Source organism: Hemicordylus capensis, chromosome 5, assembly GCF_027244095.1.
Source record: "Hemicordylus capensis ecotype Gifberg chromosome 5, rHemCap1.1.pri, whole genome shotgun sequence".
NCBI lineage: Eukaryota > Metazoa > Chordata > Lepidosauria > Squamata > Cordylidae > Hemicordylus > Hemicordylus capensis.
Genome location: NC_069661.1, coordinates 246581193 through 246602643, shown reverse-complemented (window position 1 = coordinate 246602643; position 21451 = coordinate 246581193). Strand labels below are relative to the sequence as shown.

The 21451-nt window shown below is 43.7% G+C and overlaps 1 protein-coding gene across 28 annotated transcripts in view; it reads right to left on the bottom strand.

Annotated features, from left to right (window-relative positions):
* Window positions 1-21451, bottom strand: part of C2CD5 (C2 calcium dependent domain containing 5) — a 153134-nt gene that overhangs the window by 93460 nt on the left and 38223 nt on the right. For 11 of the 28 annotated variants that reach the window (XR_008307618.1, XM_053251505.1, XM_053251503.1 and 8 more), the window contains exons 6-8: window positions 13469-13667; window positions 10281-10490; window positions 9226-9377 (exon numbers count right to left, since the gene is read on the bottom strand). Coding sequence is in view for 27 of the 28 variants with exons in the window: in XM_053251505.1 (XP_053107480.1) it covers window positions 9226-9377; window positions 10281-10490; window positions 13469-13667 (561 nt within the window). In the remaining variant the exon portion in view is untranslated. The other 17 variants (XM_053251515.1, XM_053251520.1, XM_053251516.1 and 14 more) reach the window with 6 other exon arrangements.

Genomic DNA, 21451 nt, shown 5'->3' with positions numbered 1-21451 from the left:
GGAAGCTGTATCTGAAAATTCAGGTATTGAGGAAAACACTCAAAGGCAAAAGTTGTAACTGCTTAACAATGGGTCGAGAATAAAGAAATCCACAATTTTAAGTGTTTATCTAATTTTAAGTTTTTCCTGAGATTTCTCTGACAAAAGTTTCCATCCCCAAACTAAATTTCAGTAAAACTTATATTAATTGTGTATAAAGATCTCAGCGATTATTTAAATTCTGAAACCACTTGCAAGTTTACAAATCCCAAGAGTGTAAGTGGAAATCTACAAGTGGTTTAATCTAGGATGGTAATCTACAAGTCACTATTTGTTTCCACCTGTATTAAAGCTGTCATATGCTAAAATAAGGATTAAAGATTTTATTTAAAGCACCTATTTTTAGCTGTTTTTGGATAAGGAAACAAATATTGGCATCTGTATAGTCCCACTCTGTATTACCAAGATCAATCTAATTTGACTTCTTTGCAATCAATTCTGTGTTAGGGACTATACAGCACTATCAACAGAGCCAGAAATCGAATGAAGGCTGTTTGTGAAAATGAAACATTCTTAAAACATTTTTTTAACAAACAAAAAAGCACCATCTATAAACAACACACACTAACAAACCGTGCATTTAGCAAGGCAATCTAATGAAAAAACAGGCAAAACAAATGCACAATTTGGAACACAGAATGGTATTTAAAACAGCAGATACAGTATAACTAACAGATATGTCTGATGGCCACATGATGGTAACAGTTCAACAGAGTAACACAAATGACCTGGAGAAGGAGTGTTGTTCCAACTGAAACAGTGGAACATTTACAAATGGCAGGAAATGAACTATAATATCACCATCTAATGATGAAAAAACCAAATCAATTATTAATACTCAGTGATGTTTTTGGAGGAAGAGAAAATCTGTATTATAAAAATTATGAATTTCCTTTAAATAATGACCAAATGTTTGTTTTTTTTATTTTAAAAAAACAGCTCACTGTGCAAATCTATTTAGAATTAAGACCCACTGTATTTAACAAGGCTTATTCCCAGGTAAGTGTACACAGTAATGCAGCCTCAAGGCAAGTTGACAAATTTATTTTAGAGGGTATTTTGTAATAGTCATGTAGCCAGCAGTTTTCAGAGTCTGAAAAAGGGGTGGGGAGAAACTACAAGAAGCTTTAAGGCTGTACTCACAGCCACCAAAGAGACTACTAAAAAGCAAAACCAGGAGGGTGATTTGATCCTACCAGAAGCAGCCAGAAGCAGCTCTTCAGTGAAAGAAACACTTTTCCTCAGAATAGGGCTGACATGCCTAGAGTGAAGAGGGTTAGGGCTAGACCCAGAAAGGAGGAGACAGGGTGGTTTAAGCTGTGGGGAATCACAAGGAAGTGTAGGTACACTGGGAAAAAGGAAAATCCTAGGTCCCTGTGGGGAAAGTGCTGTGGAGGGAAACAGTAGAGAGAGATGGTAGATTTCAGAAGGTGACTAAAGAAAGAAATCAGAAGGAGAAAAGCAAAATGAATCAAGCAAAACGAATATTTCTAAATATGAACAGACAACCTAGCAGCATATGAATGAGCCATTACTGACATACAGTAAATGAGATGACAACAGAGGGCTAGAATATGAATGAGGAGCACATTAAAAATATTTTAATACACTGCTCCATTTTGCTTAAAAGAATAAAGGTTTAAATGTGCTTTTAACTTTTATCTTAAATTCCAAATGCTATTCATAATTCCACTTGCTTGCAGATGATTAACAGCTACTTCCCATTAGTCTATAAGAAATGAACATTATTTTTTTCAGAAAGATTTTGGATTTCTGCAGGTTAACCAGAATAGAAACATTTTAGAGCTTGAAAGAGCAGTCAAAGTTTACTTTTTTTAAAATGACACACACACACATTTATGCACAAACACTTAAAAAAAAAAAGGAGTTCCCATCTTCTCAATTTCCTCCACATATATGTGTGTATATATGTATATATATACGTATATGTATGTATGTGTGTGTGTGTGTGTGTGTGTGTATATATATATATATATAGGCAGTCACCAAAGCGTTAGCACAGAAAAATAGCAAGCAAGTTTTTATTAGTTAGGTTATTCTGTTAGTTTGCCAAAAATAGTACAGTTCACAACTTAAGACTCTGAGCTTGCATGAACAGCCCACTTGGAAGTTCACATACAGAGCCTCTAATGCTAAGCCTCTAATCCCCCAAACACAAGTTTCACTGACAGTAAAATCTTGATTTTTTTTTTAAGGCCATACACACCAGAGATACGTCATCTTTCTAAACCTATCATCCACTCCACTGCTATGTTCTATTTTATAAAGACGTATCTATTAGGTTTATGCTTGTGCTAGCTGAGTGAAATTCTTGACTTTTTCTTGGAAGAGCAGAACTTTATGTCACATTAAAAACTGCCTTTGTAACTATATTTGGTTTCAAGAGCAGTTTGCAGTGCAGCATGGGAGTCCGACGTTCAAGGCTCCTTAGGCTCACAGAACCAGTTTCAGAAACTCAGACCTAACAAGCCACAATGGAGTGGAGCTTTCTTGCTACCTCCTCCCTACTGTAAACCCTTGACCCTCCCAAAACCTGATTCTGCAGGTCAAATAATTTTGAAAGTGGCATGGGATATGGTGCAAGGGGCTGTAGGGATGTGCACAAAACCGGTTCGCCCGGCTCGGTTCGGATCCGAACCAGGTCCGAACCAGGAGGGAGTGGTTCAGTTTTGGTTTTGTCCGAACCACCCCCTGGTTCGGTTCGGATCCGAACCAGTTCGGATCGGTTCGGACATCTAAAAATTGGTAGGATGGTAGCTGGCACCCAGGGGTACCTGTCACCCAAACCCCAAAGCAATCGGACACTCGTACGATTTTTTATGAATTTTTGAAAATTATTTTTATTTTTTTCTCATAGGATATAATGGGACTCGAACCAGGCCATTATTCCTTATTGTGGAGCACCCATGGGTGCCAACAACCATGCAAACCCTGAAGCAATCAAACACCCCTATGATTTCTTATGAATATTTGAAATATTTTTAATTATTTTTCTCATAGAGTATAATGGGACCCGAACCAGTCCATATCCCCTATTGTGGAGCACCTAGGGGCACAAAAGCGGGGTGGGTGGTAGACAGACAGGGGTGCCTACCACCCAAAAAATCCCAAGGCAATTGGACACTCCTCTGATTATTGGTGAAGCTATACATTTGCTGACACCTCCATGCTTCTTTATGGAGAAAAACCTTAAAGACGCGTAAACTTCAAAAATCACTTAAAAATCACCCCTTTGCCCAATTCCTTTCAAATAATTCTGATAGCTTCCTTGCCCACCCTAGGAACTACCACCCACCACACTGCCCTCTACGACACCCCTTTCCCCCCGACGTGAAGCTATACATTTGCTGCAATCCTAATTATTCTCTATGAGGAATTCAAAAATACTTTAACAATTCACCAATAATCAGAGGAGTGTCCAATTGCCTTGGGATTTTTTGGGTGGTAGGCACCCCTGTCTGTCTACCACCCACCCCGCTTTTGTGCCCCTAGGTGGATATGGACTGGTTCGGGCCCCTCCTGGGCCTCCATGGGGCTATCAAGATGGTCCTGGCCTGATCCACCATCAGTTTGCACAGGACCTTCAGACTGAGGGGAAATGGGGGAAACACATACAATAGAGGGCCCATCCAGGATAGGACGAAGGCATTACCTAGAGAGCCTTTGCCTTCCCCTCCCCTGGAGCAATACAAAGCACATTGAGCATTGTACCAGGAAGCAAAAAGGTCCAGAGTTGGGACTTCCCATCTTACAAATATGTCCCTGAGAACACTTCGGTCCAAGGCCCACTCGTGGGAGACCACCGTTATCCTGCTCAAAGTGTCTGCCTGGACATTCAGGGAACCATGTATATAAATCACCTGAGGTGAAACCACATGTGCCATGCACCAATGCCAAAGGTCCAGAGACAAGAAGAGAAGGCTCCTCGAAGACGTGCTGCCTTGTCGATTGACGTAGGCCTTTGCCGTTGTATTGTCCATTTGGATTGTCACCGAGCAACCCCCGATCACGGGCAAGAATCCCTTGAAAGCGCTGAATATGGCAAAAAGCTCCAAATAATTGATGTGCCGGGTCCTCTCCCTGGAGGACCAATCTCCACTCAGGCGAAACCCTTCCAGGTGCACTCCCCAACCGAGCTTGAGTCGGTTGTAATCACACATCAGGTTCAGGGAGCCTGGAAGGGGGCACCGACGTTTAGGTTTCGAAACTTGGTCCACCATGCCGCAGTCCCCACATCCATTGAGGAGGCATGCACTGGTTCGTAGTCACTTTGCCCCAGCCCGCCAAAAATGAGGCCAGGCGAGTCCAGAAATGCACCGAGTCATTGTTTCTTTTGGAAGGTGTTCGGGTGTTGTTTCTGAAAGGCCAGCTTACTAGGCTGGAGGCCCGACTTGTAATTTGACTGGAACTTGTTGCCACGAAAGGAATGTTCAGATGGAGACTGCTGTTGAGAAGAGGCCTTCTGTATTTGATAAGGTGACCACCTGGAAGTTTTCTGTGGTTTTGTGGTTGAAGATGAATATGACATGGATTGCACCATGCTCCTTAGCTTCTGAACCTTCTGAAGTATATCATCCATTTGCTCCACAAAGAGGCTAGAGCCCTCAAAGGGCAGGTCCTCGACCCTGACACGGGCCTTGTAGTTCAGTCCAGAAAAACACAGCCAAGCATGCTGCCTGAGCGCCACGGATGTGGCCATCACCTTGGCCGGGCACTCCACTGAGTGCCTGGCTGAGTAGAATTCCTGTTTGGCCTCCTGAATCGCCTCGCAGAGAAATGCTTTAGCTGGATCCCACTCGTCCTGCAGCAGGACATCTAAGAATGGGACCACTTTCTCCCACAGAAAGTGATTATATCAGACGCTATAGGTTTGATAGTTGGCTGCCCTTAAGTGGAGAGCTGAGGCTGAGTAAAGCCTCCTCCCGGAAGAATCTAATTTTCTGCCCTCCTTGTCACTTGGGGCCAACTGGCTGTGATCCCTAGTCCTTTACAGAGACACCTCCACGACAATCGAATTAGGGGTAGGATGATGCTTTAGAACGTCCATATCATCTTGCAGTTGCACTCTATAAAAATGTTCCAGGCACCTATTAGGCTGAGAAAGAGTCAATGGTTTTTTCCAATGACACCACATGACCCCCAAGAATGCCAAGTTAAGGGGTAAATCAGCCGGTACCTTGGCCTCTGAATTGATAAGACTGAACAACCGGTCCAGTTCCTCTTTCTGTTGTGTACCGAGGCTCACACCAAGGGCCAAAGCCATGTGGGCCACATACGCAGAATATTGTTTAAGGTCCTCTGACAGGGAAACAGGCTTTGAATCTGACTGGATGTCGAGCGGGGACGACCCCCTGGAAACACCTTCAGATTCCTGAGAGCTAGTATTGCTCTCATATTCTTACTCAGGAGAAGCCAAAGAGTCCTGGGCCACGGGTGTCGAACCCATTGGGGAGCCCAGTCTGCTTCCCGGATTGTCTGGTACTGAGGTATGAAGCTCAGCTGGCAGCACCTGAACCGGCACAGCCGCCTGTTGTAAGTCGAAGAGGGCGGGTCACATCGCTCAGTTCGATCCCAAGGGGAGCGTTGTGGCAAACGGGAACGCAGTCTCCCGAGTGTGAGGGGGGCTCGCGCCAGCCTTGCATAGTCCGTTTTCCCATACATGGGATTTTCTAGGCAGCGAGGGCCAAATCGGGGCCTAGTATAGTCTGAATAGTCTGATCGATAGTCCATTTGATATTGACCACACGACCCAGTCTTGGCTCCAAGCGCCATAAGAAAGCTCAGCCTCCCCCAATGGAGAATGGTGCTCCGATGCCCGTTACCGATCTGAATATGCGGACTCACGATGGTCCCAGGATCGATCTTGTCTGTAATCCGAGGAGCGCTCTTCCGAGTCCCAACGAGCACTTCGGTCCCTAAGAGGGATGCGCTCCTGGCTCCTTCGAGGGGGCGAACGACACCTAGACAGCCACGATGCACCTTCCATGGGCTTGGCCGGGGAATAGGCCTCCTCTTCCGATGAAGTGTACCCAGGTTTATCCGTCGCCACTGAGTGTTCTCTACTTGAGCAAGCCCAATAAGGAGCCAAGTTTAATGAATCCTCAGCCAAAGGCGAGCTAGGCCAACCCGAGACCAACTACTTCGGTGTAGGATGGTCCAAATCTACTTTAGGTTTCTTGGCCACTGGGGCCTCCAACTCAGGAACCGATGCAGCCTTCTTCTTCTTAGATATAAGAGGGAGGTGTTGACCCGCCGGCATATCATGAGGCAGCTTCGACTTCTTCCTCTTTGAAATCGATGCCAATGGGATCGAGAAAGACTTCGGTACCACGAGAATAGAACGCTTAGGGAGATCTTCCGAGCACGCTTAGGGAGATCTTCCGGTTCATTTGAAGCCGTTGAAGGAATAACACTAGGAGGTGTCAAAGCCAGTATCGGGGTCAGGTTTTCAGCCTCCACAGGAGCAGATACTGAACGCTCCGACTGCACTGATGAAGCCATTTTGCTTGATCGCTTCAACGCTAAGGCTTCCGAAGAACGGAGAGCCAGATCCCACAGGGCTGCGTGCAGGCAAGAAGCCCTATTTTTGTGAGTCTGCTTCGTAAGCTTCTGACAATGAAGACATGTGGGATTCCTCCAGGCACTGGAGACACTCGGTATAAGTATCAGGGGAAGGGATCTTAGATCCGCAATGAGCAAATTTTTTGAAGTTCATCGTGCCCAGCATAAACGCCATAGGCCAGCCGGCCAGCACGCTCCGTCCTGGCCCGGATCGGAGCTCCGAAGAAGGGAGAACCCGCAAAAAAACCAAAACACCAAGAAAAAAACGCAACTACATGAAAGAAATAAAGAAAGAAAATTGAAGAAGCAGGGAGAAAAACAACAAAGAGACAGAAAGATCCTACTTGTTGTTGAGCTGCAGACTCCACGATGCTTAGTGAAGCGCAAACAAAAGACTGAGGGGATGAGGAGTGGTGCAGCTGCATATAGCGGCTGGGGGCAGGGTTCCCACCCAAAGCAGGAGAATTGAACTTGTTAGGTTCCATAGCCCATTAGTGTAAAAGATAGAGACCACGTCAAAGAACAGCAAGCATCTCTTTATCTGGCAAAATTATTACAAGATACATATATCCTTTTAAACAAACAACATTTCTAAGAAATAAAGGCAGAAGATTAAAATATAATCCCTGACTTTTTACTAACTGCACTTTTGTAATTTGCAAAGGCATTAAATAGAGACTAAAACATTACTAGCTGGCCACAGCTAAGATTCTCAGGCATCATGCAACGTGTTTTCTAAAATTAGTCTTTCAAAAAAGAAAAAGAAAAGCATAATAGCTTCTAGCAGATTTTGTTTAAAAAAATAAAAAAAGACCTCAACAGTGTTATTTTTTAAAAGATAAAACACAGCAAATATACATTGCATGAAGATTTTATGAGCATAGCCATGCAATTAGTACAGTGTTCTCAAACTTGTTGAACTCAGGCCCCTTTTCAAACTTATCACCTCCCACCCTAGACAACTGTTCCTTTTAACAGGGATTCCCAGATATTGTTGACTACAACTCCTAGCACCCCCAGCTGCAGAAGTCTTTGGCTAGGGATTATGGAACTTGTAGCCAACATATCGGAATCTCCATTACAGGGAACACTCCCCAAGACTAGTAATATTCTTCAGGTAGGTATACAGGGATCCTTATATCCAATCATGTGCATGCCACCTGCTGCTATGTGAGAGCATATGTGGGGTAATAATTTCACACTGTCTTTAGAAGAACAAGATCTCTCTGTCCCAATTCTAAAACCTCTCACACAGAAATCTCATAAGAACAAAGCAATAGCCATTTCTGGTAGGGATGTGCACAAACTGGTTCGCAGACCATGTTGGAGACCTGCAAACAGGTTTGCTTGTCCAGCAGTTCAAAGAACCACCGGCGGGGGGCAGGTGTGCGTTGCTTTACGGGGGGGTTGTACTTACCCCTCCCGCCGCTTTCCCCCCTCTGGCGCTCCAGTTTTAAGCCAAATCTTTGGGGCAGCAGCGTTCCTCTGTGATGTGCGATGCGCGCAGGGCGGTGAGCACATGTGCCCATGTTCCTTCCGGGTTTGGACAACAACAAGGGGGCAGGGGCGGCAGGGAGGAATGCTGCTGCCCCGAAGATTTGGCTTAAAACTGGAGCGCCAGAGGGGGGAAAGTGGTGGGAGTGGTAAATACAACCCCCCCCCCCCACTCTTAAAGCAACACACACACACCCAGCATCGGACTGTGCCTCCGCAGTCCGTGCACATCACTAATTTCTGGGTTCCACACATTTCAGGATTATACTCCTGTCCAAATTTCTCTCTCACATCCTTTCCAGGTGCTTCATGCCCCCACAAAGAGAAGCCTGCCCACAGTTTGAGATAACTAAATTCACAGGCAGAATCAAGAGCAGCATTAGGCTCCATTCTGTGTTTCTAATGACATGTATACACTCCATATACAAAGCAACTGGATTTGTCATATCTTAAGATACATTTTTGCAACACAACTAACATAAAATGTAATTATGAAAATTAAAAACTTAAGACATTTTCTAAATCAAAAGCATATATTACTAACAGGAATAGAACAGTACCTTAAAAGGTATCTATGCTAATTTTGCGCAGCTTGGAAGCAGCTAAGCAGGCAGCCAGCTTGCCCTATTTCTAGAATTCTCAGGTATGCAAACAGTTAATTAGTTACAAAGAGATGTAGGTACAGAGAAACGTTTTTAGATTAGGAAGAAGTTAATGTTACAGGTTTACACACTGTTAGAAAGACATGCTCATCTATTCCCCAACATATTATGGTGACCATTTATCTCCATAATTTGCAATATGACATGGAGGAAATTAAAAGACAATTCCTTATAATGGCCTATATTTGGATATGCTTTATATCAGCTTGCAGAAGCTGTTCGTATGCTATAAAATACAACAAATAAACCACAGACTTAAGCAGTTTCAAACTTTGTTTATATTATGAGAAATCCCTCTTTCAATGTTGTCGTGATAACATACATGCCAGAAAAGAAAAGAAAAGAAAAAACCAGACACAGAGAAAGGGAGTGAGTGAAAAGCTAAAACAGAAACAACACAAAATTAAAAACAAACAAAATAAAAACAAAGTGGGTGAAAGCACCTTACCAGTTTTGGGTGTCAAACTCAAATCTGTGTCAGAAGAAGAGGACTGTCGACTGTAGGACTTGGAAGGTGAAAAGGAATAGATTTGGTTTTTCAGAGGGGTGGAGGGTCCTGATGAGTGAGGATTGGGATTGGGATCTTCATTGAAAGGAATCCTGCCAGAAGAAGGTGGAAACATATTCAGTGATCCTGTGCCAAAGGACCGGGCTGACAGCAGCATGATCCCAACACCAGGATGTGGGGGAACAGGGGGCAGGGCCAATAGTTGTCCTGAAGTGTGAAGCTTGATTTAAGGCCAAAGGCAAAAAACCAAAACAAAATTTGTTTACCAAGTCGGCATTGTGCAGGTAGATGCAATAATTTGTTAGCAAAACAAAACACGCACGCACACACAGCTAAGTCATGAAGCATCAAACACCAAGAAAAATAGGCAAAGAAAGTAAAACCCATCAAAATCCATGGCTTGGGGCAGGGAAGCAAGTCTGTAGGAATGCAAAATGCTTTTTAAACCAGATCATCAAAAAGGAAAACAAAGTGATGATTACAGACTATATATCTGTGTTTTAGACACTATATATCTGTGTGTTTATACAGACATACATGCACGCACACACACATATATATTTCCAAGAAAAATGTGTTTCCTTATCCTTTAGCATCTGCAGCATGCCACAGCTAAAAACAAAGCAATGAGAAATATCATATTGATACCACTGTTGATAAAACCTCTGTTATGTTCAGCATTACCTTACCTGTTTCTCCAGCATAATGCTTCTTCCACATAACCATGTTTGAGTACATCATGAATAAGTCTTAAGCCCAGTCAAGATGGGCTTTCCCCCCACCCCATTTTAACGTTAAGAGAGCTGCATATTAGGTTCCTCATCTTATTACTGAAAAGGAAAAATTCACACACACCAGAGAAAAAAGAACAAAGAGACACTCTAAAGATAAACACCATCATCCTGTCTCTTTTTATTGCTGTTTAATCAGATGAACACTGGGGTTGTTATTTCCAGGAGAAGTACTCCCAGTGAGAAAAGCTTAGCGGTACCTGCCTACACTGCCTGCCTGCCTGCCTGCTGCAGTCACTGTGCCTGTGGCCTGCCTCTCCCCAGCTTCCGAGTCTGAGCAGTCTCGTACCAGTGTAGATGAGAGTGGGAACAGACACAGAGAAGTTCTGAGTAAGTCGTGAGCCAGTAGCAGTATGAACTGGGCTGTTGTGCGTCGAACGACATCCATGGCTTGGTAGGTGAGCCAGCGGAGACCTGAGAGAATTTGTAGCCAAGGTGAAAGGAAAGAAAAAATACATACAAGAGATTGCAAAGTTACATTTAAAGATCATTTTCTAATTATTGGTAGGGTATTTTTTTAAAGCAGGCTCTAAAGCAGGGGTATCAAACATAAGGCTTAGGAGCCTTATTTGTCCCTTTGGACTCACCAATATGGCTCACTACAATTATTTTCAAAGCTAAGAAGCCACAAATGGCAGATTGGAGTGCTTAATTGTAACACAATCCACTGTTTGAATGGTCCAAGCTTGCCACTTAAAAATCACCTTATGCTTAGGCAAGTCAGTACAGCAGATCAATGACCCTGTCACTGAGTAAAGCAGAAAATCATCAAGTGTACTTTGAGAGCAGATCCTCTTTCACTGCCTCCTTTCCTCTGCCTGGGATGTACTTCAGGAAGTGTATCACTTGAAACAGGTGGTGGACATTAGGAACAGAAGTTAAGTAACATTAATCAAATTGTGGCAGTATTGACTTTTTAAATGAAAAGTTATGGATATGACACCTAGGGATCTGCTCAGAGAGCTGTCCCTCTAACTCATTTGAGTCCCCCCACCACCCTAAGGAAAAAAAGATGAAATCTTAGCAGCTAAGCATTACCTTGTTAAAAGAGAACTGTATCTGTGCAATGGGTTAATTAACTGCTGGGGGGGGGGAGACAATAGGCATTTGCTAGTCTTGTGAGCACTGAAACCTCAGCTGAAGATTAATCTGGTTAGCCAATTTTGTTTCTAAAAAATATAAAAAGGTTAGACTGCAAAGTGCAACTAAGGAGGGATGTTTCCATTTTCAGTTCATGATGGAATGACAACAGATGTAGGAAGGACATCAACGCAAACTATTAAAGGCACAAACCAATGTAATAATTGCATGCTTTAGTTAAATCATAGGATTATAAATAGATTCTACCATGTGAAAGTTTCACATAGACATTAGTGCCAGTCTTGGTTAAACCAATTCTTCCTTTAAAAAAAAAAATTTTTAGAAAGTGGCTCCCATCCCAAATACAGGCATCCACAAAACTACTTAATACAGACAAGCATCTCTGGCCCACTGTCAAGAAGGATGTCCACCAGCACACATCCCCTCCCACATCTCCCTTGCTCTGGGGCATGGAAATGGCAAGAGAAAGCAGGAGAAAACGTCCGCTGTTTCTTGCCTTCACCATAAAGCTAGCACATTTTTAATTTTCTATATTTTATTTGTACATTTATATCCCACTCTTCCTACAAAGGAGCACAATATTTGTGAGCCAGACCCTGCCTAGACAGCCTTCATAGGTTGTGGAAACTACCAATTCAACTGCTCAGACTTGTGCTTTTGCACTGGTGACTAGCAGAAAATACAGTAAATAAAAAGAGCCAATATATTATCCTGAAAATGAAATTTATACAGGGTTTTGTTTTGATTATCTGTTGAAATATGACAAACTAGCTCTGGAGATTGAACAGAGCTAATTTAGAAAAGGACTGGGACATACTAAATTTAATTTTACCACCGTAAAAGCAACTAGACAAGTAATCCCATGGACCAGTGTTGGTGATATGTTCTCAGCTATCACATAATTATTGTTTTCAGACAACCCAAATAAATCTGTTGTTTCCTGCATGAGCCTATAAAAGTCATGCCATCCTTGCTATAGTATGAAAGCAGAATGTGACATGCTTAACTGTGCAACTTATCAGGAGAGACTGTTCCAGTAGTTGGTCAGCACGTATTAAAGCACCTAATCATGGGTCAAGAAATGTTGGCTCCATTCACCAGCCAGACAAAATTTTTTTACTCATTGAGCTATGTTGGTACATTACTTGTCAGGAATTTTTTCACTCGTCAGGCATAACTCATCACAGACAAGTAGACTAGTGGATTTCATGAGCCCTGTACATAATGAAGTATGTGTGTGAAACCTAAGATTCAGCAATGCTGATGACTGCAACAGGCAGATTATATTGAAATATAAGAGAATATACAGTTACACATAGCAAGGGGAAATATTTGCAAGCACATCTATGTGCAAAAAGAATTTTCAATGGAAGCCTCCAAATTATGGATATGCTTTGGAAGATTCTTTTGAAGGTTGGTATGGCTGGAGTAAAAACAACCCCATATTAAACATACATCAAAAAAGGATGTGCTGGTCTCTCTCTTTAAGAGTGGCATGAAAAAGGCTACATCATGCTGTAAAATGTAATCCGATGCATTTTCATTCGTCAGTTTGCTTCTCCAAACAAGGTGCCTTCAGACTGGCACTCTTGCTATTTTTATTTCACTTACTCATGCTAAAACTTCAACTCAGTGAACTACTACTGAACTAAGATTTGGCCAATAGCCTACCATCTCAAGCCACAGGGCAGCAAAACGTAAATGTTTCTATATAAGAAAGGAAAACATCAATGAAGCAGCTTGAAGAACCTGACTGCATCCCCTTGTGACATACAATACTAGCTTATAGTATTATAGGATATCATATCCACAATACAACACAAATTTTTACAAATACTTTACCCTTATGTGTAAATATAGTGTACAGCAAATACATTCAAAGTACTAAAACAGAAGCCTTATGAGAAGATAAAATATTGCAAAAGAGCCGCAAAGATAAATATTCTATTGAAGTAAGTTCACCAGTAACACACGGCATCTCAAGGTGAAAGCTAAGAGAGAGATCCCACCATCAGCATGTTGTGCAACACTGCAAGAATGACATATTGTATTACTCCAGAGAAATATATCACACCATGGTTTATTTCTTCAGCATCTGATCAAGGAGTACTCATTCTGAATTCCTCAAATGTCTCAATCCAAAACAAGATCATCAACAAGAAAGGCAGAGGATCAAATTACAAACAAAAAAGAAGGAGCACACAAATGAAATTATGCAAAAATGAACGATTACAAGAATTTTAAAAAAAATATGGAACACTCTTTCCAATGAACATTTGACTCATACTTACTCCTTCATTTCTTTGGATGGGGAATTACATGCGGGTAAGAATGCTGGTGTGTTACTTAATTTATCCAAGGTACAGGCTGTTCCTATGGCTCGTACTACTAGTCCAGATTCTCCCTCCAAATCAAAACACTGCAGGTAGCCAACAACTGCATTTCCTCTCATTTCAAGTACCTTCAGGCCAATCTTCCTTTGCAGTTCCCCTACAAAACACAAAGATAGATAGAGAGACAGACAGATAGATAGATGGAATTACTTCAAAAACTGATATTATGACTAATCTGAGGTCATGAAAATTGATTAAGCTTTCAAGTGTGGAATTATTTATTCATTTTCATACATAGTCCTTTCTTGCAGGAATGTGAATTAAAGACCATTTAATCCCTTATAATTTTACATGTAACCGTTGAAGTGCAATATAAGTAACTAGCTGGGCCTGGCGCAGAGCATCTGCTCCTCTAGTTCGCCACCATTCCCTCCCGCCCCCCCCTTCTTCCCCTCCCAGCCTTCCCGCCACCGTTGATTTCTTCCCACCCGGTCTCCGCTGCCATCTTCCATCCGCCCCCGCCATTTTCTGTGTCCACCCACCAACTGGCCATATGCTTCCACTGTTCGCTGCCACCTTTCCCCCTCCGCCCCCCGTTGGGCCCTGACCTGGCTGCCACCATTTTCTTCCCTCCCACCCATCCCTGTCGCTATCTGGCAGCTGCTTGCAAACTCTTGCGAGAGCTGCCACACATGAGATAAGCAACGGGTATGCCTAAGAAAAATATATAGATAGAAGATAGTCAAATGCACATTTGTAAACTTGTGTATCAGTTACAAGCATGATTTGTGATGTCATGTGATCTGCTGTATCTATGCTGTTACATTTACTTTCACAAAATTATATACTACATTCTCTTCCACACTGATTTCTAATATATTATAAAAATGACTGGATAGCAGCTGTTAATTCAATCTGTCACATATCTGAAAGAGCACAAGAGACAACAAAAATAAGTCACATTTTAAATGCTGCTACATTTATACATCCTCTTTTTTCTTTTAAATCTACTGTAGTACTCAACATTTGTTTAGTACCAAAACAATGCTAGGCAGTGAAAAAAGCCTTTAAAAAGTGATAGAGGCTGCAATCCAACAATCATTTATTTGTGAGTAGGCCCCACGAAACAAAGCAGGACCTACTTTCAAGTAAATATGCACAGGAAAGAAATTGAATGAATGAATGAATGAATGAATAAGTCATTGCAAATATATAATACCAAAATATACAAAATGGAACAATAAAAATGCTTTAGGGAGCAGTGCTAACAGAAACCAAGTGCAAGGGGGTTATTAAAGGTGCTGAGCACCAAACAGAAAGTGTTTTCCTGCAGTCTAGTAAAAACATTTGTTCCTCTACTCAACAGAAGACCAGTCTTGCTGCTCTTGCACATTTGCATAATAAAGTTTTCATAGACAGATGTAGAATGTTAAAACAAATGTACATGGAATCCTTACAGGTATACAAGACATTACTTTGATGTGGTTTCACACACACTGACCACAACTGTGGAATGTGTGTGTTCCCAGCAGGACCTTCAAATCCCTCCCACCCTGGCAAACACAGCAATGCAACAAGCCAAACAGCAAACAAATTTTAAAGCACTTGAGGGGTGAGGGGCCCCCGATCTCATTTAAGAAGGGGGAATGGTCAAAAATCCCTCAGGGGACATGCAAGCCTTAGGAAGCCCTGACTCAAGGGTCAATGCAGAGAGGTTTGCATTGTTTTACTATGTGCACTGAAAATGCCTCTAACGAAATGATAAAAACACAATCGATAAAGGGTGCAATTAATAATGTCACACTGTGCATGTGGGAGGTGAGGCTGGAGTGTAAAACAGGTTGCTTATATGTAACAGGTGGTCACTCTGGTGATCCATGTTTCCTCACAACTGGGTCTTCTGTTCCTGCACAGTAATCCCACGGAGGAATCAACAGCTCCAATAGGCACTCTGCAGCATTCTGAGGCACGTGGACAGCGTCCGTTAAAATAGCGCCTTCCCTCTGTGTTCCTGGATGTGAGAAAAGGTGAAGTCCGGCAGAGCCCAGGCAAGAGCAAAAAATTAACCTTGGATACATGCTAGCAGTGGGGTAGGTCAGGTGGCTGTTGTGAGTGAATATGGTTCACCAAGGAGATCACCTGTCACAGGTAAGCAACCTGTTTATCTCTGAGGTGATCCATGTTCCCTCACAACTGGGTGAGTGACTAGCTCCAGAACCGGAGGTGGGTGCTAATGTGTCAGAACACCTTCTTCAGAACCACTCAACCAAAGCTGGCCTCAGCAGCTGTGGAGATCCACACCATAGTGCCTTACGACGGATAAGTCCAAGACCAGGTTGCAGCTTTAGATGTCAGCCATACTGATACCAGACATGTGGGCAGCGGAAGTTGCCAGAGTAGAATGGGCCTGTACTCTGGCCAGAGGCTGGACCCCTTGTTGTCTATAACAGGAGAAGAAAAGTACAACCAGCCAATAGGAGAGCCTCTGTTGGGAGACTTCACATCCCTTGTTGGAACCAGAACAGAAAATAAAAAGAGTTTGCTGGAGTGGCAGAAAGACTTGTCTGGTCCAGGTAGTAAAGGGGGCATCTCCTAATGTCCATAGAGTGCACAGACTGTTCCAAAGAAGTAGATGGGTTGACGAAGAAAGTAGGTAGTATGATGTCCTGCTTGATATGAAAATCAGTTATCACTTTGGGATGGAAAGTGGGGTCAGAGCAAAGCACCACTCTGTCAGGGTAGAATTTTGTGTATGGCAAGTCAGCCCTTAAAGAGGAGAGTTCACTGATCCACCTGGCCGATGTAATGGCTATTAGGAAGGTAGTCTTGAGGGAAAGGTGCCTCAGGGAAAAGGAGAGCAAGGCTCGAAGGGTGCCTCAATAAGAGATGAGAGCACAAGAGACAAGCTCCATAACTCAACAGGTTATCTCACCGGTAGGTATAGACTGTTAACGCCTTTAAGAAAGCGCTTAGAATCCAGGTGGATGAAAACTCAGCTCACTGGTGGTGAGCTCCAGGTGGTGAGCTGAGATCTCCAGGTGGTGAGCTGCGATCCAGGTGGTGAGCTGAGATCACTGCAAGGTGAGCCTTGAGGGAGGTACTAGAAAGCCCCTGTCTCTTAAGAGAGGTCAGGTACAGAAGGATCTGTAGGAGGGTGGCTGAGAAGGGGTTGAAGCCATGTGTGGAGGCATAAGATGTGAAGGTGTTTCCACTTACACATGTAATTTTTCCTGATGGATGCCTTCCTCTTGTTAAGAAGGATCTGGTCTAGTAGTTCAGCTTCCACACTGTCAGTTTCAGGGTTCACAGAGCATGCTGAAGAATCTGGCCTGATTCCCAGGAGAGCAGGTGGTGCTAAAGTGGAAGATGACAATGCTGGCACTTGGATAGCCGAAACAGAGTTGGAAACCAGGGTTATCTGGGTCACCAAGGGGAGACAAGGATGCAAGGAGTCCATTCCTGAAGGATCTTGCTGAGGATTTTGGAAAGGAGTGGGAAAAGGGGGGGGGATTAAAAAGCTCCTCCTTCCAGGCCTGAGTCCCCAAGGATTTTGGTCCTACACCTGCTCTTGAGCAGAAATGTTGACAATTGGCATTGGCCTGCGCAACAAATAAGTTGGGAGTGCCCCCAAAGTGAAAGAGATCCTGTAGAACCTCTTCGTTCAGTTCCTATTCATGAGGAGCAGAGAGAGTGAGGTACCAGATCAGAGACTCTGCAAGGGTATTGTTGGTCCCTTTGATGTGAAGCACTATGGGGTGAATGTCGTTGACTAGGCACCAGTCCCATAGCTGAAGAGCCAGGTTGTTTAGTAAACCACCATTCCACTCTAGTGGTTTATATAGATGATGATAACTGTTGTGCTGCCCAGATGAAGTTGGACCACATGATCCCGTAAGCAGGTAGAAACACCTTCAAGGCTAGGAAGGCAGCTAGGAACTAGAGGAAGTTTATATGGAGTTCCTGTTGCTGGGAGTTCCAAAGGACCTGAGAACACAGATCACAGCAATGGGGCCCCCAGCCGTGGAAGGAGGTGTCAATGGTCAGTGTAGCTGATGGGGCGGGAAGTTAGAATGGAATGCCCGGAGAAAGAGAATGAGGCAAAGTCCACCACAGCAGAGAGTCCAAGACATGAGCAGGGATTGTCAACCATTTGGTCTTATTGTCTAGGTTTGGGTGAAATACTGAGAGGAACCAAATCTACAACCTGTGCATCTTCAAGCAAGCATTGGCAACTGTGGTCATGCAGGAGGCCATCAAGTCTAGGCATTGGATGGAACAAGCCCTTTGCCTTGGATTGGCCTGAAAGGCAGAGATCAGGCTGGTGATTTGAGTTGATTCTGTCCTTGGAGCAGTAGGTGCGTTTGGAGTCTGCATCCAGAACAGTACCAATATATTGAAGGCAACATTGAGGCATCAAATTGGATTTCTTTAGGCTGACAGAAAGTCCAAGATCTGCAAGAAGAGACAGGACATAATGAATGTCAGCGAGAAGGGATGTTGCACATTATAAGCCAGTCATCTAAGTAAGATAAATGAAAATTCCCTGAGTGCGCAGATGGGCAATAACTGCACTCATACATTTCGTAAAAATGCAGGCCACTGTTGACAGGCCAAAGGGCAAAACCATATACTGATAGGCCCGAGAGCCCAGGCAGGAACTGTCAATTATGAGGCCCAATTGCCATATGGAAACAAACATCCTTTAAGTCTAAGGACACAAACCATTCATCCTCTGCCAAAAGAGGAAAGATGGCGTGTAACGAGATCATTCTAAATTTGCTGACACATACATATTCTCTGAGCTTCCTCAAGTCCAGTATAGGGTGGAGCCCATCATCATGTTTAGGAACTTAAATTCAATGGCATAGCCAGAAGTGACTATGCTCAAACATCCAGGCATTGGATGTTATGCATTGGAAGCAAAGGAAGGGGCAAGATGGTTAGGAAAGTGGCGGGGGCGGGGGGTAAGGTATGTTCAGGACCTCATCATCAAAAAGCCTGCTTAGCCTGATTCTCCAGCTTCGGCCTTCTGAGGCTGGCGTTGGCATTGCAGGAAGGGTCGCTTAGAGTAAAATCTGGAAGAGCACCTAAAATCTATACAATCTGGAGATTTAGCCTGGTACCGCTGTCTATTATAATGTGGTACCTTTGACTCACTCTGGCCTGGAGCATCAGAGCAGTCTTGCTTCCTCTTTCTTCTTTTTATGATGGCGATCACACTTATCCAAGGAAGCAGGATTTTTAAAAGCAGGATCAACTCAGTGTTTAGATGAGGATAATGTTGAGGTGGTCAATGTCGAGCCCGGCATTGACAGCAGATCAATTGGACTCGGTGCCAACAATGTCAATGGACTCAGCCAGGGGGCCGGGGGTTGGAGCATGGTCTCATAAAGAGCAGCCCAGAGTTTAAGTTCTCTTCCTCTTCTCGATTGTTTGGAGAATGAAAGACAGATTTTACACATGTTGACATTATGGATTTCCCCCAAGCAGAAATCATTACGAGCATCCATGAGCAAGAGTTAGTGAGGTTGGACTGAGCCAAAACTGAGAGTCACAGAGCATGTCAAATTGACGGGAGATCCAAAAGGGATGGTCAATGGTCAGGCCAAAGTCAAAACCAATAAAATACTACTGACCAAAGTAAAAGGGCAATCTGTAAGTGCAAACAAGAAACAGGTTTATCAGCACATGGAGAAAAAGTTATGATCAGGTCTGTACATGGATGCAGCGAGCTGGCAGCAATCTCAGAAGTTATGGCTTTAGATTCGGCTATTATGTTTTAATCCATTTAGATTCTCTTTTTTAATATTAACCCATTTCAAACTGGCCTTTGGATGGACTATGGGGTGGAGACTGCCTTGGACAGCCTGATGGATTATCTCCAACTGAGAATTGACAAAGTGTGACTCTGTTGGTCCTTTTGGATTGCTCAGCAGCTTTCAATACTATCCACCATAGTATCCTTCTGGAACGCCTGAGCGGGTTGGAGGCACTATTTTGAAGTGGTTCTGCTCCTACCTGTTGGGCAGATTCCAGTTGGTGTACTTGGAGACTGTTGCTCTTCAAAATCGGAACTTTTGTATGCTGTCCCTCAGGGCTCCATATTATCTCCAATGTTTCATGTCGATGTTTAACATCGAAATGAAACCGCTGGAAGAGATCATCAGGAGATCTGGAGCAGGTGTTATCAGTATGCTGAGGACACCCAAATCTATTTCTCCATGTCAACCTCATCGGGAAAAGGCATAACCTCTCTAAATGCCTTCCTGGAGGTGATGATGGGCTGGATGAGGGATAACAAACAGAATGAATCCAGGTAAGACGGAGGTATTTATTGTGCGGCATCAGAACTCGGAAGATGATTTTGACCTGCAGGTTCTGGATGGTGTCACATTTCCCCAGAAGGAACAAGTACACAGTCTGGGGGTGCTTCTGGATCCTAACCTCTCCCTGGTGTCCTAGGTTGAGGCGGTGGCCAGAGGTGCTTTTTATCAGCTTTGGCTAGTATGCCAGCTGCATCCGTTTATTGATATAAACTACCTCAAAACAGTGGTACATACACTGGTAATCTCCAAGTCTTAACTACCACAATGCACTCTATGCGGGGCTGCCTTTGTACATAATCCGGCAACTGCAGTTGGTACAGAATGCAGCGGCCACATTGGTCTCTGGGTCACCTTGAAGAGACCATATTACTCCTGTGTTGAATGAGCTGCTCTGACTGCCAATAAGTTTCAAAATACAATGTGCTGGTAATAACCTATCAAGCCCTAAATGGGTGAGGCCCTAGGTATTTAAGAGAATGTTTTCTTTGCCATGACCCCCACCACTATTTGAGATTATCTGGAGAGATTCATCTTCAGTTGCCACCATCTCGTCTGGGGGCTACTCAGGGACGGGCCTTCTCCGTTGCTGCCTGAGGGTTTGGAATGCACTCCCTGGCAAGTTCTGACAACTTTTTAAAAGGCAGTTAAGACACATTTGTTCACCTATGTCATACACTCGTCCTCAGATAGCAAGGACGAGCAGGATGCTGGCAGCCCTCCAGCAGCTGCAGAAGTACCTGGAGAAGAGAGCTTGGCTGTCGGGCCACAAGAATTGTTTGAGACAGGTCTGGACGAAGCTGCACAAGAGAAGTGGGGTGAACAGCCAAACCTGGAGCCGGAAAGGGTACAAACAATAACACCCCAACAACGGAGACAGAAGCATCGCCAGCAGCAGCTGGAAACACTCCGATGGAGTAAACGGTTGCTTAATAGGGCAAGATAAAAGCTGAATCGCTGGCAGCTGATCGGAGGAGGAACCCAATTAGTCGAGCACTATAAATCAAGGCCAGCAGGCAGTGAACAGGCTGCTGGAAGCAACATGTCGTCCCTGGAGCTTGCTTCAGCCCCAGCCTTTGACTCTGAGAGATTCTAGCTTTGAGTTGGCTTTGGAGCTTCTGGCTGTTCCTGATCAACCCTTGTTCCCTCCTCGGGACCAGACTGCTGTGCCCAGTCACTATCCTTCCTTGGAGGAGGCATTGTACTTTGTTGGGCTCTGGACCCGTGGAAATCTGATGAGCGGCCCAGGTTGTGGGGGAGGCAGTTTGAACCTGATACTTCTAGTAAAGTGTTATCTTGTGTTTTCTTTGCAGACCAGGAAGGGCTCCGAGGAGCTGCCTGCAACCCTGCCTGAGACCTTAACGAAGACGTCTGACAGATGGACCAGAGAGGACACCGGGGAACTCCCAGCAGCCCTGAAGGACCTTGACTTCGATGCCAGATGGACAGGCTCCTGACAACCTAGGCTTTTAATCAGATTTATGGTTTTTAATAGTTTTAACACTGTGATAAAATTTTAAATTGTTTTAATGTTTTAATTTGTACTGTTTTTATTGTAAACCACCCAGAGACACAAGTTTGGGGCGGTATATAAAGTTTGGGGAAGTATATAATTGTG